Source organism: Anomalospiza imberbis, chromosome 25 (genome assembly GCF_031753505.1).
Source record: "Anomalospiza imberbis isolate Cuckoo-Finch-1a 21T00152 chromosome 25, ASM3175350v1, whole genome shotgun sequence".
NCBI classification, from domain to species: domain Eukaryota; kingdom Metazoa; phylum Chordata; class Aves; order Passeriformes; family Viduidae; genus Anomalospiza; species Anomalospiza imberbis.
This window is the reverse complement of record NC_089705.1, coordinates 4,888,660-4,906,629: the sequence shown is the minus strand read 5'-3', so window position 1 is coordinate 4,906,629 and position 17,970 is coordinate 4,888,660. Positions and strand designations below refer to the sequence as shown.

Here is a 17,970-nt window from a genome sequence, read left to right as displayed (position 1 = left end):
CCCGCCCCGCCGTACCTGGCCCCCGCCCCCGGGGCTCCGCGGGACGGGGCGGGCGGGGAAAGCGCCGTGCGGGGCGGCGGCGGCACCGGGCGTGGAGGGGATGGGGCGGTGGGTGGGCTGCTGTCACCCCCGGTCTGGGTACGGGACCCTGCTGGGGACGGGGAGCGTCCTGGGGCACCGCATCCCAATCCACATCCTGCGCCGCGTCCCAGCTGCGTCCCACATCTCATCCCAAACTGTGCCCTACACCGCATCCCGAACAGGATCGCATCCCAAACCACATCCCAAACTGCACCCCACACCTCATCCCAAACGCAATCGCGTCCCGAACCACGTCACTGCCTCCTAAACTGCATCCTAAATTGCATCCCAAACTGGATCCCACAGCACACCCCAAACAGAGGGTGGGGAGCATCCTGGAGCGAGAGTGAGCCTCCCAATTCCCACGGGATGGAGGAGCCCTGGAGGAGGTGGAGTATCCCTGGAGGATATAGAGCATCCTTGGAGAAGATGGAGCATCCCACCCCCACCCATCCTCCGCAGACTCAGCCTCGAGCCGGGCTCCAAGTGTTTCCCAAGTGCAGCCCTTTGCTCTTCCTTCCACCTCAACCTCCCACCAACACAGCGGGGAACTGAGGCGGGGACTGGGAATTCCCTTTCCAAGCTGGATCCCAGCTGGGTCCGTGTGCTCTCACACCTTTGGAGAATCCGTGTGCCCCCACCCCACCCCTCCAGCTTCTCCCGGAGCAGAGATGAAGTTCAGGGCTTTGGACAGTGAATTATTTAGTGGCAGTCAGAGATCCTGGCACAGCGCGGGGCCCTCGTGAGCACTGCGGGATTTGGGAGGTCTCAGGAATCACACACAATAAATAGACAGTTTTATTTACTTGGAGGAAATGGTGCTGTTAAACCCACAATTCCCCTCCAAGGATGCCACAAAAACCCCATGCAGATGGGATAACAGCCGTGGAGGCTGAAATGCTGGAAATCCAAACGAAATTCTCCCCTCCATCCATCCCTAACTCCTGTATCCCCCCAAAAAGTGCTTCCCGGAGCATTCCCCAGCTCGTCTGGCCCCTCTCCCGGCAGAAGCTCCAGCGGGAGCACCCTGACCTTCATCCCGCTGCCTTTGGAGCAGCACATTCCCCTCGCTGGAGGTTTAGGTTTCACCTGGGATTGATTAAAACCTCGGGGCTGCGGAGGGGGCAGGGTTGAGGTGACCTGGAAAGGACTTGGTTGTTCAAAGGGCAGGTGGGAATTGGGTTATTCCTGGGGTTGGGGGTCACCACACGCCGTGGGCAGGTCCCATTCTCACCTTATCACCTGCCCAGACCCTGGGAATCTCCATCGATCTGGGAGCTGGGAGGTTTTGGGATGGAGCCAGGCAGTCTGAATCAACATGGCACCAACCCATCCGTCAGATGGGTGGAGGTTTTGGGAAGGCATTCCAGGATTTGTTGATTTTACCCCACACCTGCCCGGCTTTGAGGGTCCCACAGAGCCACTCGTGTCCCCAGCCCTGATGAGACTTTAAGGAGGATTCCAGAGGCCGGGAATGGCGAGGGGGAGGCCTCTGTGCTTGGAGCCTGCTGCCCTCTCGGGATTGCAGCTCGAGTTCCTGGCACGGACTGGCGGCCAGGATTTGCATCCACAGGATTTCCAGTAAGTTTTGCAGGCTTGGAATGCAGCTGCAGGGCTGCGGGGCTGGGGACAGGGGCTGTGCGACCAGGGACAGCCGGGACCCCTCACCGGGACACAGGGACCGGGGCAAAGCCCCAGTTTGGCTCCCTGGGTGGGGGATACTGGGGGGACACCGTGGAGGGGAGGATTCATCCAACCCTTGTGAGCGGGGGAGCCTGACTGGAGTGACTGGGATGGCAGAGCTGGGGACAGCGGCCTCGGGGCTCCCAGGGGTGGCATTGTCGCGGTGGGGGAAGCGCTGGTGACAGCGGTGACAGCGCCGCGGGGAGTGGGGAGGGCTGCGCAGCACCTGCTCCAGCCGGAGGCTTGGCCTCATCCCAGGGCAATTAACTCCTGGCACCGGCGCTGGCACCGCTCGCTGGGACAAACCAGCGCCTGGGACAGCCCGGGCTCCTGCGGGATGGGGAACCCCGGGCAGGGGGCTGGGGGCTGCTCTGCCCCAAAGCCGCCCCACAGCCCGGAGCTGTCTCTGACTCCCTGACCGGGAGTGACCCCAGCGGCACCGCCCGGAGCTCGGGCACAGCCCGGAGCTGCCCCGCGGGAGGAACAGGGAGCGGCCCCGCTCTGCTGCAGCGGGGAGCGGGACGGGGCAGGGGCTCCGGAGGCGAGGAAGGAAGGATGGATGAGGACGCCGAGAGCTCCCGGGTTCGCCAGCGCTGGGACAGTTCCCAGCCAAACCCCTCCAGTCGTGCCAGGTGCTGCGGAGATGGAGCAGAGCGAAGAAGAGGCAGAGCTGATCCCCGAGGGAACGGGACTTCGGTGGCGCTGGCTGCAGGTGGTGACTCCAGAGCCCTCATCAGGAGCGCCTTTCCCTTCTCCAGTGTCCCTCGGGGATGCTGGAGCCACAGCGGCAGCGTGACCTTCACCGCAGTGTTTTCCTTGGAAAAGGGTGGCCGGAGGTGGCAGCTTTGCAAGGGGACAGCAGCCCTGGAAGGGACTGCAGCCAAGGCCGCAGCAAACCGAGCGTGGCACTGCCCGAGTGCCAGCGGCCGGTGCTGAGCTCATCACCCCGAGGAGAAACGGGATCTCGAACCGCTCCTTGGCAGGGAATCGCTGCCTCCTCCTCTTCCTCCGCCTCCTCCTCCTCAGCTTCATCCCGGGTCCCTGGGGTGTGACCGAACTTGCCCTGTAGAGTGGTGGCACTCACTGCGTCACACAGCAGGGCCGATGTCCCTCCCGCGGGTGCCACCGCTCGTCCGGCCTCTGGAGGGACACGTGTTTGCCTCTGTGTCATCCCATGCCACCCAATTTGTCACCGCGGTCCCCTCGGCAGATCAAAGGAAGCCGTGAGTCCTTGCAGGGAAGGTCTGGCTCCTGTCAATGCCCGGGGTTCCAGTCCCTGTGACAAACAACGCTGGCTGTCCCCAGAGCACCCATTCTGACCCAGTGCCCTCTGGGAGGGCAGGCAAAGCTTTACCTCTGCTATCACCTAAATAAAAAATAACTTTTGCCCCATTAATTTCATAATTAAAATCCACATCTTGTATATGCTAATGAGGTTAATTAAATACACACTCTCACATCCATGATTATTACTCAGCTCTCTGCCCAGATCTGTGTCCGAGGAGAAGATTCCATTCTGAAGCTGCTTCTGTGCCTTCAATAAACCCAATTTTTGTGCATCTGATCAAGAAGGTTTTTATTGAACATGACCACATTTTTCCTGCCCAACTCGACACAATCAGGCATTAAAATAATCAGCCTGGCCACCCCCAGCCCCTCTGATCTCTCAGAACTCAACAGGGTTTATTTCCAGCCAAATTTCATTCACTTCATGCAACAGCTGGAAACTCCCTTGGGGAGCAGCATCTCCCTCCCATTTTCAGTCCTTTAAGCGATTTATTCCCATTCAAATTTAACCAATTTTCCAGCAAACCCAACTGCTGTGGGTAAAGAGCTTTTCCTCAGCAGCCAGGGGCTGATAAAGGTGAGCAGCGCCTGTTCTGCTCTCCAGCTCTTCCTTCCAGGTCTCTCTCCATCCCCACAAGCGGATTCCCAGCTCTCCAAACCCAAGGGATGCTTTTCCAGAGGTGTTTTTGGGGCGCTGGAGGTCACTCATCTCCTCTGGCTGCGGGGAGGGCGGTGAGGCAGCCCGTGTTGGGATGGGAGATCCAAACCCCTATGCCGGCTCTCCCATCCCGCTCCAGCCCTTCCCGCGGCAGCCCGGAGCAGGACAGGGATGCGGCTGCCGGGAGAAGGGACCTTCGAGCCCCCAAATCCAGAAAAAGGGACTTCCAAACTCACAATTTCAGGGAAAGGGACTGCCGAGGTGGCAAATTCCATGGAAAGGGATATCCTAGCCCCCATGCCGGCTCTCCCATCCCGCTCCAGCCCTTCCCGCGACAGCCTGGAGCAGAAACAGGGATGCAGCTGCCGGGAGAAGGGACCTCCGAGACCCCAAATCCAGGGAAAGGACCTCCGAGCCCCAGATTCCAGGGAAAGGGACCTCCCAGCCCCCAAATCCAGGGAAAGGACCTCCGAGCCCCAGATTCCAGGGAACAGGACCTCCAAACCCCCATCCTGGCTCTCCCATCCCACTCCTGCTCTTCGGGCGGCAGTGTGGAGCAGGACAGGGATGCAGCTGTCGGAAGAAGGGACCTCTGAGACCCCAAATCCAGGAAAGAGACTTCTGAGCCCCCGATTCTAGGGAAAGGGACCCTCAAGCCCCCAATTCCAGGGAAAGGGATCTCCAAGTTCCAAGGAAAGAAGGGACCTCTGAGCGCCCAGTTCCAGGGAAGGCACCTCCGAGCTCCCATCCCGGTTGTCCTATCCTGGTTGTCCCACCCAGGCTGTCCCATCCTGGTTGTCCTAACCCAGTTGTCCTATCCTCCCGGTTGTCCCGTCCCGGCTGTCCCATCCCACCTGTCCCATCCCGGTTGTCCTAGCCCGGCTGTCCTATCCTCTTGGCTGTTCCATCCCGGCTGTCCCATCCCGGTTGCCCCATCCCGGCTGTCCCATCCCGGTTGTCCTAGCCCAGCTGTCCTATCCTCCTGGTTGTCTCGTCCCGGCTGTCCCATCCCGGCTGCCCCATCCCGGTTGTCCTAGCCCAGCTGTCCTATCCTCCTGGCTGTTCCATCCCGGTTGTCCCGTCCCGGTTGTCCCATCCCGGTTGTCCTAGCCCGGCTGTCCTATCCTCCTGGCTGTTCCATCCCGGTTGTCCCATGCCAGTTGTCCTATCCCGGCTGTCCCATCCCGCTCCAGCCCTTCCCACGGGGGCCCTCTCGTGGCCGATCCCACGCTCGGAGCTTTCCCGAAAACTCCTTTTCCACCCCAATTCCATCTTTTCCCAGCCCAGGAGATGCTGCACCAGCCTGGCACATCCCAGCTCTGCCCCGTGCACACCAGCGATGCTCCGGGAGCTGCATCCCTCCCTCCCGCTGCTCCCGGGAATCACGGGGTTGGGAAAACCTTGGGAATCAGGAAAATGGATATTTACAAAGCCCAGGAGAGCCAAAGGCTGAGGCAGAGCTTTGCTTCCCTTCCTGCTGGGTCTAGCAAGGGGCACCTGTGCTGGGACAACTGTGCCAGGAAAAAGGGGTCACTTGTGCCAGGGACACCTGTGCCAGGAAAAAGGGACACCTGAGCTGGGACAAGGGGGACATGTGTGCCACAACAAGGGGGGCACATGTGCCAGGTAAAGGGGGCGCTTCTTTCCAGGCAAGGAAGGGGGACAACTGTGCCAAATTTCATGTATTTATCCCCAAACCCCTCACATCACCTGAGCTCTCAGCCAAGCCCTTGTCCAGCCATCCTGTGGCTGATTTCCCTGCTCCAGGAGTAACATTTCCAGGGATTCAGGGTGCTCCTGGCCCTGGATCTCATGGACAGCACACACAGGATCTGACAAAAGCAAATTTATTTCCTTTTATGAAGCTTATATTACATGCATGGACCAAAGCCAGGACAACAGGTAACAGCAGGGCTGGGGTTTTGTCCAGATTCCATCAGTTTTTCTGGAATCCAGAGGCCAAATTCAAGGACTTTTTTGCTCTTAGAAAATACAATCATAATACAAGGAATGTTTTTTTTTGTTGTTGTTTTTTTTTTTTTTTTTTTTTTTTTTTTTTTTTTTGTTTCAATTCAATTCCTCCTCCTCCTCCTATTCCCTGCATACAGCAAATGCTCCAAAAAGGGAGGCAGGAGGGAAAAATCGAAACCACACACTCTCCCCCCCCAAAAAAATTCCCTAAAACCCACTGAGATGGGAGGACCAAACCTAGCTCTATCCAGAGGGAAAAAAAAATACAAACAGAACAGCAGGAATAGAGCTCTGACAGGAGCAGTACCCTCAGGGTTTTCCTAGAAATAAAAACATTTCCCACATTTGTTCAATGAGATGCTCCAAATCCCTCCGGATCGCTTCTCTCGGAGTTTGGAAAAGCAGCTGGATACACAAAGATTGGTTTGGAAAATAAAAATATTGCATTCTTGGCAGAGTCTGCTGGATATTCTGGATATTCCCATACCCAGCAGAGCGAGGTGGAGATGGCAGAGCCTACCCAAGGCTCACTCTCAGGTTTGTTGCTGGGCCCAGGTGGGTCTGGCAGAGATGCTCAGGGCTGGGTTTGGGGACTCGTCACCAGGTCCCTGCTCAGTCCCCTGTCACCTGCGTGGCCTGGGTGTCGGAGCTCTGGTTGGTGGACTGGATGAACATGGGCTGGGTGATGTCCTGGCCCGCGGGCATTGTCACCTGCTGGATCTGGTACAGCTGCTGCAGACACAGAAGGTGAAAAAGGAAACTCTGTCAGTGCTCAGCACATCCAGAACCTCCCCTAGAATCGGTCCCTCTGAGGTACCCAAAAACCCCAAACCCACCATGAGCTGCCACCAAATCTGCTGCTAATTCCCACCAAAGGCCTTCTGGGAATTCCTGATGCCCAGGCTCACATCAGGGCCCTTCTGCCCATGGATTTCCCAGAGCAGCTGTGGCTGCCCCTGGATCCCTGGGAAGTTCCAAAGCCAGGCTGGACAGGGCTTGGAGCATCCTGGGATAGTGGAAGGTTCCTCACCTGGTTGGAAGTGGATGAGCCTTAAGGTGCTTCCAACCCAAACCACTCTATGATTCATGATACTTATGGGACATCCAGATGTTAAAACCTTTATTCCTGAATTGCTTAGGATTTAGGATTTCACCTGGAGTGCCAGAAACTGGATTAATTCAGAGTAAAGGCAGCAGAACTAAGAATCCACCTGAATTTAGACTGGCACAACATTCCCTTATCCTGCTGCAGGCCAGCGGTGTTTTATCAGGAGGAACCTGCAGATTTAGGACAGTCTCTGTGCCCCTTGTGCTCCCCAGTTCTTACCTGTCCATCTGTGAACTGGCTGAACTGCTGCTGCCCCTGCTGCACCTCTGTCTGCGTAATCTACAGAGATAAGAGCGGCTGATCACTGCCAGCCCTTCCCAGAGCGTCACAACCCCACCAACATCATCCTGCTGCTGCCTGGGGAGAGGTTTTTAACCTCAGCCAACTTCTCCAGCGCCCCAACCGCGAGAGGAACGGCAGCCACGGACACCTCCAGACCAAACACCACCTTCCAGACCAAAACCAGGTCTTTCCAGACCCCAAATCAGGTCCTTCCAGACCCCAAAAGCATGTTCTCTCTGCCTCCCCCGAGGAGAACATGGCCTCCAGGCCAGCAGGAAGGATCCCTCAGCCTCAACGCCGCTCCCGACGTTCTGCCTTTCCTGCACGGCTCCTCCCTCACCCAGGCAAGAAGAAGGAAAGAGAAGGCTGATGAGCCCAAAATGTTACCTGCAAGCAGCTCAGAAGCAGCGGGGGCTTCACCCAGAGCCACACACACACACACACAAAAGCTTTGCATGCACCTCTCACGGACACCTAAAGGAGGTTTCCGCTACGCTCCTTCATTTCTTTTTTTTTTAACTCTGACAAACAGGAAGAAAAGAAAAGTAGGAATCCTAACCCAAGAGGTGGTTGAAATCCCCTGGAACTCGCAGCTTCAGGAGCTAGGGAAGAAGCCTTGGAGGCAGCTCTGTGGAGTGCATACCTGCTGTGCATTGGTTGCAAGCGTCTGGATCTGCCCCTGGACTACCTGGGTGCCTGACACGGGTTGGGCTAAGCGGATATACTGCAGCTGGCCAGCATTCAACTGGACCTGGAGACAGGTGGAGGGGGCAGGGAAAGAAAACGAAACAGGTCACTCTGCACCCTCAACACACAGCAAAATTCCCTGCTCGATTCCACCACAGGAGCTGGAGTCATGGGGGAGCTTTCCCCGGGAGCTCCACGGAATTCTGAAGGGTTCCCAGCAGGAATCACCACAAGGGACCCTAAAGGCAAAACCCCAGGGCACAGAGCTCCAGGATATCCCTGAGGCACCACATTCCTCCTTTTTTTTCCAGGCTGGGAAGGGTCAGTTAGTAGCTAAAGCATATTAATGGCTCAGTTTCTCAGGGATTTGGAAGCACTTTTGGTTACAAGGATTAAGTTTTACTCCTTTGAGGCGGCATTTCACATCAACTGTTAGGAGCTGGCAGCACCAAATCATATCCTGCACCCCTATCACATCCTGCACCCCTTTCAATCACATCCTGACAAAAATTAAGGATTAAACAGGAATTTTCACCATAAATAAAGCCAGCAGAGATGGCAAACCCCAAAGATATTTTTGGAGGCTTTGAAGGCAGCTCTCTGCCAGCACCTGTCAAGTCCCACCTGGCAGAAGCTCAGCTTTTTGGTGTCAGTGCTTCATGTGAGAGATTCAACCCCAAATTTATTCCATAAATCCCTTAATTCTGGGAGGTTGGATGCTTGGGAATGTGGGACATGAAGAAAATACAGGTAACACTGTTAATACACACCTGAGAGCAATAAAAATGTCACACTGCTGGATTTTCCTTCTGTTATTTAACTTCACAACACTGAGATTCACAGCTTTGAGGGTAATTTTATACCAAAAAAAAGTAGTTTTTCTTTTTAAGAAGGGGAAAGAACACACAGAACACTCTAAAAAAACTGCTGACTGAGACAGAAGTGCCTGGAACGTGGTCCTGGCATTTCCACTAGAGCCACCAACTCCCTCATTTGTGTCTGAAAGCTCCAAAACGATTTCAACAGCAAATAAACTCCCCCTGAGCAACAATATTTCAATAAAGAATTGGTTTCTGCACTGAGATCTGCAGGGAGGTCAAGTTTTCGATGCTGGGGGAATTAGGTTTTAATTACACCATTAAATGATGATAGAAGAGATTTGGGAAAAGTTCTTCCAGCAAGGAGAGGAAGCTCCAAAGAACCTGCCCAAAATGAGGTCTGGGTAAGACAAAGATTGAATTTAACATAAAATTCAAACAATTATCACTTCATTGATGGATTCACTTCCAGTTTTTCTCTGTTAAAAATTCACTTTTCCACTTTATTTCTGGAATAAAGAGCAACAGGGAGAGTGCACAGCACCAGGAACATGTGGAAAACCAGGAATAAAATAAGATGCTCCCAACACTCCAGAGGCACTTCCAGTTTCAGGAAAGAGTTTCCAACTCTATTTGGGTGATCCAAGACTCTTTGCTGGGCCCTCAGAGTGCACAGAGCAGTCAGAAGATGGCTCTGACTGTGCCAAAAGAGAAAGGAAATAAGGGAAAAAAATAAGAAAAGCAAAGCAGGAAGAGCAGAACAGACCAAGGGCTGGAATTTTGTGGGGCCAAATCCAAGCTTTTCTCCAAGTTTTATTTTATTTCACTCGGTGGAAGCTCCTTCAGCATCAACTGTGGTTCTTCAACAGAAGAATCCTCCTGGTTGCAGCTAAACGGGATCTCTGCTGGATGGGGGGCTGGGAATTGGGATTATTCCATCCCACATTGCTGGTTTGCAGTCTTGGAGATGGCAGAGATCCAGGTATTCCCAAAAAGATTCCACACTCCAGCCCCTGGCAGCTCCTCAGGAGCAGCCACAGCTCCCTGTTCTCCCACAATGCCAGGAAAGAGGGAGGAAAAAGCAAATTCTTGGTCAAAACCAGACCCTAAACCCCCTCTAGTCTGTCCAAAACCATAGAATCATTCCCAAAAGGATCCCCCTGGATTTTCTTCAGGAGGTTTTGGCCCTGAACAGCTCCTTTGTAAGGAATTCTTGCTCCCAAGAGATGTCCAAGCCCCTTTCTGTAGTTCCAGCATTCTCTGGAGACAGCTGGGACAAATCTGAACTGCCCTGCTCTTGCTGAGGATCCACCGGAGATCTCCTTCCACAATTCTTTGAGGAACAAGTCTCTTGGAGAGATTTTCACAAGGAAAAGAAGAGAAAAAAGAAATGGAAAAGAAGGGGAAAAAAAGAAATGGACAAGAAAATGCAGAGAAGAAAAAGGATTCCTTGTAGTAAAAAGAAAGACAATTTGGGAATTTCTTCCTTCCTGATCAACACCTCAAGGCAGCAGGAATCAGATGAAGACTCAAAAGATGAAAAGAGCTGGAAAAATCTGGCAGCTCCCCCAATCCAAACCCTTTCCAAGATGCTCTGACCACGAGCAGCGGGAACATCAGCAAGGATGGAAAGGCAAAATCTGTGTGAAAGCTCCAATTTCACAGCAAAACTGAAATCCAAGTGAAATGTCTGGCCCTGGGTGACCTTTGAGTTCTGGAACACAGAACTGGCTGATATTTTTTTTTTTTTCCTTCTAACAGGTGTGATATTTTCCAGCTGGAAACCAAAAGCCACAGCTTTGTTGTAATTCTAAGTTAATGTGACTTTCTTGACCTCTGTGTTTACTTAGGACACATTTTAGAAAGTTTGGGTTATGTTGGGCACCTAAAATCCCATTTTTAAGTCTGATGTAAAAGTGAGGGTGCATCTCCTGGTTCTGCAAAGCCATTCCTCCGACCAGCTCCAAATATTTTGGAGAAATATTTCTTTTAACATCAAAGTTTATTAATAAACTCCCAGATGGCAACTTTCCCACTCAGCCTGCCAGGTCACGACTTCAGATTGCAGAGGCACAACCAAGTAAAGGCAAAAGAAATGAATTCTCTTTTATTCAAACCAGGCTGTGGTGAAGAACTGAGGTTTAGCCAGGAAATATTTGATTTATTGCTTCCTAATCACAACTGTTTCACTCAGGGGAAGGTGTTTGGGGTGGGCAACGAGTCTGGACTAAATGAGTTAAGATTTATTTCCCCATTCATGTCACACTTGGTTGGTTTTCCTAAGTGCAGGAAGCACACCACTCAATCCAAACTTCCTCTGCCAGTTAACAAAGCAAACAGAAACAAGCCTCATGCTCACAAATTTGCTCAGGGGGACTTTTCCCTTTTCCACTTTTCCTCCTGGCCAAACCTTACCGGGATTTGCTGGATTTCTCCTGTGTTGGTGATGATTTGCTGCATCACTTGCATGGTTTGTCCTGTGCCGCTCTGACCCTGCTGGCTCTGGCCCTGGGGCTGGGCCTGCACGATCTGGACCTGCTGCCCCTCTCCCACCTGCATTGTCACGGGGGTGGTCTGCACAAAAAAAAAAACCAACAGGGATGAGGATCCACGAGGTGGAAAATCCATGTGATGTCAGGATTGGGGCAGACTGAGGCTGTCCTACACCCACAAATTGTGGGGATTAAATCACCACAGATGGAGCTCAGAGCCTGGGTGAGGCACTTTCCTGGAGGATCCGACTCAGGAACCACATTTGGCCCAGGAGAGCCGAGGTTGTCCCACAGAAATGTCCAAGGTAAGGTAGGACAAGGATTATAACAACTTGGGACAGCAGAAGGTTCCTGATCATGGAACAGGGTGAGATTTCAGTTCCTTCTCCCCCAGCTCATCCTATGGGTTAAACCCATGATTTCCACACTGTCACTGATGTTCCTGAGCAATCCATCCCTGTGGATCTCCCACAGCCCCTCAGGCTTGGCTCACCTGGCCCTGCTGGGGCAGGCCTGTCCTAGACCCAGATTAAATCACCACAGATGGAGCTCAGAGCCTGGGTGAGGCACTTTCCTGGAGGATCCGACCCAGGAACCACATTTGGCCCAGGAGAGCCGAGGCTGTCCCACAGAAATGTCCAAGGTAAGGTAGGACAAGGATTGGAACAACGTGGGACAGCAGAAGGTTCCTGATCATGGAACAGGATGAGATTTCAGTTCCTTACTTCCCTCCCAACCCAACCCAACCCAACCCAACCCAACCCAACCCAGGGTTAAACCCATGATTTCCACTGATGTTCCTGAGCCATCCATCCCCCGTGGATCTCCCTGAGCCCCTCAGGCCTGGCTCACCTGGCCCTGCTGGGGCTGGGCGATGATGATCTGGCCCGGCTGGATGGTGGTGGTGGTGGCCGTGGTGGTCTGCTGGCCCTGCTGCTGGCCCTGCACCTGCACTGCTGCCGGCTGCTGGGCCAGGGTGAAGTAATACTGCACAGGCTCGGCCGGGGTGACGGCCTGGCGCACCTCCTCCTGCAGGGAAACACCAGGAATTGGGATGGGAACATGGCACCCCGCCCGCCCCACAGCCAAACATCCCCCCCAGACACATCCTGTGGGAAAGGAGCTTCAACACCCCCCTCAGAACAGTTCAACCAAGTCAGTGTGAGCTGACAAAAGCTCGTTTGCTCAGCTCTGTGGAGATCAGGAACCCAATGAAGTGTGGATTACGCGGAGTCACGGTGAGGAGGAGGAAATGAATGAAATTACCAGAGTTGAAAGCCATGGAACTTCCTCATGGGTGAATTCCAGCACGGGAGCAACTGCAAATGCCCCAGGAAAACTGACAGAGCCTCCTCTGTCACCCAACCCCTCTCCTGAGCTGCGTTCCCAACCCTCCACCGAGCTCTGATGCCAATAAAAGTCATGGATTTGATGCTCGCTGTCGCGCCTGGAGTTATTTATTTAAATCCAGCTTTTCCAGGCTGACAACCATTCCCTGCTGTGGGAGCAGGGATATCTGAGCAGTGGGAAGAACCAGAGGCTCTGCTCTGCCTCCCTGGCAGCAGCTATGATGCTTTCTTTCATCTCAAGAGAGAAAAGCCCCTCATGATCAATGATATTCCAGGATTTTCAGATTATGGGATGTAAATACTCCAGGATCAGTATTCCTGAGCTCCCCAGAGCAGTTGGATGAGGGCAGATGCAGCTCCGAGGCGTTCACTCCATGGCAGAAGGCGTAAACAATCCTCTCCCAGCCACCTCGAGTTCACAGCTGAGAGTGTAGGATGTTTACACGTGCTACAACATGGGACATTCCCACTTCCAACAGCCTGCTGGAATCCCTGCTCTTCTGAGCCTTGCTCATGGATTCCCCTTCAGTTGATCCAGCTGGGCAGGAAAAGGAAAACTCACATTAAACAGAACCATGTCTGGGTGAGCATCGGGCTGGAGTGAGGAGTTTGTTGGCTTAGCAGCTGTTTTTTTGGGGAGCAGAACAACTCAGGAGTTACTCCTGGGAGGTTTCCCAGAGTAAGAATCTCAAAGATTCAACTGATCCCAGCTGGTTGTAAAAAACAAAAAGACAACTCTGAGCCTGGCTTTCAGGGCAAACATCATCACAACCACCACCAAACACAACATGTCCTACTCCTGCAGCTCCCTGTTATTCCGAATCCTCTGAAGGAAGGAGTAAGAATAATGAAAATATATTTTTACCAGGGCAGGTCTGCAGTGAACCAGCAACCCACAAGTGCTGGGGCAGCTCTAAGCCCAGTCCTTAGGTTATTTCTGGAGTGTTCCAATCCCCAATTCCAGCTGAATCCTGAAATAATGAAGACTGAGACCTCCTCTGAGCATCTGTTCCAGGCTCAATCCCGTTTGCCACAAGCAGGAATGGCTTTAAATCCAAATCTGCTTCCACTCCCTCCTATCCCAGCATTTGCCATCTTTGATTTCCAAGCCACAGCTGGATTTCCCAGAGCAGCACAACACCAGGATTTCATTCCCAGCTCCTCCAAGAACCCACACTGCCTTGTCAAATAAGAGATAAAATACAGATTGTAGGGGAAAAAATAAAAAACCCAGGCACAAGCAGCTGTTTTTCCACAGGATTTTCCCTTAACCTACATTCCTAGGGGGCATCTAGTTCTCCACTCAACCTTTCCTGCTAGAAAAAAGCATTTCTGGTGATCACAGATGGGTGAGGAACATCTCCCCAGCCTCATTTCCACCCAAAACTCCCCAGGATTTCCTGGGATGGATCAGCAGTTACCCCAGGTGCTGTAACACACTCCTGAAGTGCTCCAGGAAAATTCCTTGGATTCCAGAGCTTGGATGTTCTGTAATCACTATGTCCTGATGTGAATCAAGCAAGGAGAAGACACAGGGACTGCTCTCCCCTCCCAAACATGGTGCATTGCTAAAAATAGAAAAGTACAGGAATGAGGCACCTCGAGGAAAAAAAAAAAAAAAAAAAAGGAAAAAGTGGATTTCCAGTGCCAGAATGGAAATTTCAATTATTCCAACTGTAAAAGAAGTTAAAGAAGAGCAGATGTGGGGGCTGTTTTGTTTTTTAATTAACACCAAACCATGAGTTTGGGAGAAATAATGAGGATTTACATCGATATTTCTATTTAATGTTGAGTTCCCAGCACACCTGACATGCTGATTTTAACCACAGGAGCAGCAGGATGGACTCTCCTGGATACTGGGACATGGAAAAGTATTTTCCTTATTTTCCAGACCTTCTGGAAGTCAGGATGGGAAGTTAAACCCAGCTCAGGGCACCACCCCAAAGGAAGAGGCGTGGATTCCCTGTTCCCTCCCTTCATTGTCACTCCAGGAGCACCAGGTGGACACTTCCAGGCACAAAATCAAGCAGCAGCCTCCAAAATCCAGCTCCAAATGGGAATGCTGCTCTGTACACTCAGAGCAGACAGAATTTCCCATGCTATCCAGGATTTAGAGTGGAATAAGGGAAAAAAATCCAAGAGACAAACTTCCATGCCAAGATGTTCCACCAAGTCCCAAAATTCCCCATTTTTTTGGGGGGAACAACTTGGTTTTTTCCACACTGCAAACCTTCAGAAGTAGCAGAAAAAGAGTTGTTTTAACAATTATATGGATTTTCTTTTTTTCATTGCAGGAGCAAGGACCAGAATTGTCCAAACAGGGCCTTGAGGGGAACCCAGAGTTTTTATCCACCAGGGAAATTCGGAAGAAAAGGGATGAGGAATCCAGCTCCAAATGGGAATGCTGCTCTGTACACTCAGAGCAGACAGAATTTCCCATGTTGCCCAGGATTTAGAGTGGAATAAGGGAAAAAAAATCCAAGAGACAAACTTCCATGCCAAGATGTTCCACCAAGTCCTAAATTCCCCATTTTTTTGGGGGGAACAACTTGGATTTTTCCACACTGCAAACCTTCAGAAGTAGCAGAAAGAGTTGTTTTAACAATTATTTGAATTTTCTTTTTTTCATTGCAGGAGCAAGGAGCAGAATTGTCCAAACAGGGCCTTGAGGGGAACCCAGAGTTTTTATCCACCAGGGAAATTCGGAAGAAAAGGGATGAGGAATCCAGCTCCAAATGGGAATGCTGCTCTGTACACTCAGAGCAGACAGAATTTCCCATGTTACACAGGATTTAGAGTGGAATAAGGGAAAAAAAATCCAAGAGACAAACTTCCATGCCAAGATGTTCCACCAAGTCCCAAACTCCCCATTTTTTTTTGTGGGGACAACTTGGATTTTTCCACACTGCAAACCTTCAGAAGTAGCAGAAAAAGAGTTGTTTTAACAATTATTTGGATTTTCTTTTTTTCATTGCAGGAGCAAGGAGCAGAATTGTCCAAACAGGGCCTTGAGGGGAACTCAGATTTTTTTTATCCACCAGGGAAATTTGAAGGAAAAGGGATGAGGAATCCCTGCAGCTCAGCTGAGAGCAGCAGCCTGCTGCTGTAAACATCCGACTGAAAGCTCCTTCCAGCACCTTCCAGCTTCCAGTCAAGGATGTTTACAGAGGCACTGACTGCCCCAAAGGATGCAGGAGGGGCATTTTTCAACCCACAAGTCATAAAATGCAGATAAATACATTTTTTTTTCAAGTTAAATTTTTCCCACTGGCACCATTTGGGATCAGAACTGTTCAGGAGTGGGTTTGGTTTGTTGGTCACACTGGTGTGATCTCCACTAAATCTCTATTTCCAGACAAAACCCAGTGGTTTTTAGTTTTATTTATGATTTTTTTGTTTTATTTAAGAATTTAAGAATGTGAAATTGAAGAACTTAAAAACTTGAAATTAAAGAACTTAAAAACTTGGAATTAAAGAATTTAAAAACTTGGAATTAAAGAATTTAAAAACTTGGAATTAAAGAATGTAAAGACCTGAGATTAAAGAATTTAAGAACCTGAAAACCACAGGAAATAAAGAACAAACCTAATTTTTAAATCTGTGTTGCTTGATCACCTCTGTTTCCATCAGAGGCTGAAAGCACGCTGAGAAAAGGACAAAAATTGCCGAATTTTGTGTCTCACCTGCCTTTTTGGAGGTTTCAGCTCATCCCTGGGGACAATATCGATCAGGAAATCAAACTGATCAAACTTGGTGATTGCCATGGCGATGTCATTCCTCTGCAACAACAAAGGGAAGAGCATTCCTCAGCTCCAGGAGGGTTTTGGCACTGGATAAATGAAATTTCAGGTGTTTAAAGCTGAGGGGGAAAAGGGGGGAATGTCTCCTGCAGGTCCCAGCTGGTGGAAATTCAGTTTTGTGCTGAGCAAAGCCTCCAATATGTGCAATAAAAAAGGTTTTTAGCAATTTTAGCACAGTTTAATGGATATCAGTCATGGGTGCCTGCCCTGAAATCAGCAATTCCTGCCCAAGGACAGGAGAGCTGATGTGGGCCTGAATATCCCAATTTTTCCCCTGACCTGAGGGCCTGAATTAATGGTTGTTTCATTTTCCAGTAGTTCTGCTCAGTATGTAAGACTAAAAGTGAAAACCTCCTCTTTTTCTCCATAAAATGACCTAAAAAAGTTATATTTTACTCTTCAACCATTAAAAAAATGAGCATTATTGAGGAAATGGATTCTCTAGAGCCAATAATCTGTATTTTGTTTTATTTTTATTTTCACCTCCACACTTCCATCACCACAAACCAAAACCCCTACAAGTTTATATCACAACTAACAACACCAAAATCAACCAGAAATTCAACAGCTGAAGCTTCACAGAGTCCTTCCAGCAGGTCACAATCAGCTGAGAGATGGAGAATTGTGTTTGGGTGAGTTTATTTGAATTAAATAACAAATAAAAAGCCTTTCAGCTGGGCAGTTCTGTGCTTTGTACACTCGTTGCTGTGTACAAAACACGCCTGGTGTTATGGAAACAAGGAGTTGGGAAGGGATTTGGGAGCAGCTGGGATTTGGGAGCTCCTTTACCTGCAGGGTCCTGCGTTTGTTGTCCTCTGTGTGGATCCAGGCTCGCAGGGTCAGCTCGGTGATGAAAATCTGAGCAGCTTTTGCAAACAGCACAGGGGCTTCTGCACTGATCATCTGCCAGAAAAATCACATTATTTTCAATTTTACCACTCAGTTCTACCGGTGCAAAGAGGAATTTCATTGCCTGAGTGGAAGTTGGGTGGTTAAATGTGGATTTGGGGGAATTTGCACCTCAGGATTTCCTCAGGTCTGACTGAGTTAAGATCATGGAAGAAGAGTTTTGGGTATCTAAAATATTCTCTAAAGAGAATTGCTTGTCTTTTTTTCTTCAGTGTGACACCATCCTTCTGTCAGGACAGCCCTTAATTTAAATCAGATCCTGAAAATTCTCTATTCAGACTCCCAGCAGTTTGGTTATCACCTGCACTGGCATTAATGCTTATTAATTTACCTTTAAATAGGAATATTCCAGAGACTTTCCCTGCTCTCCACTCTGCCTTAAAATCTCCTTTTCCCCTTTACCATCACAAATTTGGCATTTATTTGGTTCAGACATGGAGTTGGGCCCTCAGAAATCTGGGATCATCCTTTTCCAGGGAGTCTGAATAGAGGATTTTCTCATTTTTCTCATTTATTAAGGGCTGTCTCATAAATGAAGGGCTGGCCTGACAGAAGGATGGTGTCACACCGAGGGAAAAATAGAAAAAAAAAAAGAAAAAAAAGACAAACAATTCTCTTTTCCCTCAGGAATTAAGTGACAGTTTTCCAAATTAAAAAAAAAACCAAAAAAAACCACAAAAAAAAAACCAAAACAAAACAAAACAGGGATGAGTTTTTGACAGAGTCCTTCTTTCTGTTTCAGGGAGTTTTCAACAATTTGAAAATTGTCATCAAAATCCCAAATACTGGGATCAACCTCATGTTATCCACCTGAATTGTTGCTTATTTTTTCATAAAAAAAATAA

General features: G+C 50.3%; 1 protein-coding gene across 4 annotated transcripts in view; it reads right to left on the bottom strand.

Annotated features, from left to right (window-relative positions):
- Positions 1 to 5,540: 5,540 nt before the first annotated feature.
- NFYC (nuclear transcription factor Y subunit gamma) overlaps positions 5,541 to 17,970 on the bottom strand; it is a 35,361-nt gene continuing 22,931 nt past the window's right edge. For 3 of the 4 annotated variants that reach the window (XM_068172775.1, XM_068172772.1, XM_068172776.1), the window contains exons 4-10: positions 17,006 to 17,119; positions 16,100 to 16,195; positions 11,920 to 12,096; positions 10,991 to 11,149; positions 7,714 to 7,821; positions 7,008 to 7,067; positions 5,541 to 6,412 (exon numbers count right to left, since the gene is read on the bottom strand). In XM_068172775.1, the coding sequence (XP_068028876.1) occupies positions 6,293 to 6,412; positions 7,008 to 7,067; positions 7,714 to 7,821; positions 10,991 to 11,149; positions 11,920 to 12,096; positions 16,100 to 16,195; positions 17,006 to 17,119 (834 nt within the window). In that variant the 3' untranslated portion in view covers positions 5,541 to 6,292. The remainder of the gene's footprint in view (positions 6,413 to 7,007; positions 7,068 to 7,713; positions 7,822 to 10,990; positions 11,150 to 11,919; positions 12,097 to 16,099; positions 16,196 to 17,005; positions 17,120 to 17,970) is intronic. The other variant, XM_068172773.1, reaches the window with a different exon arrangement.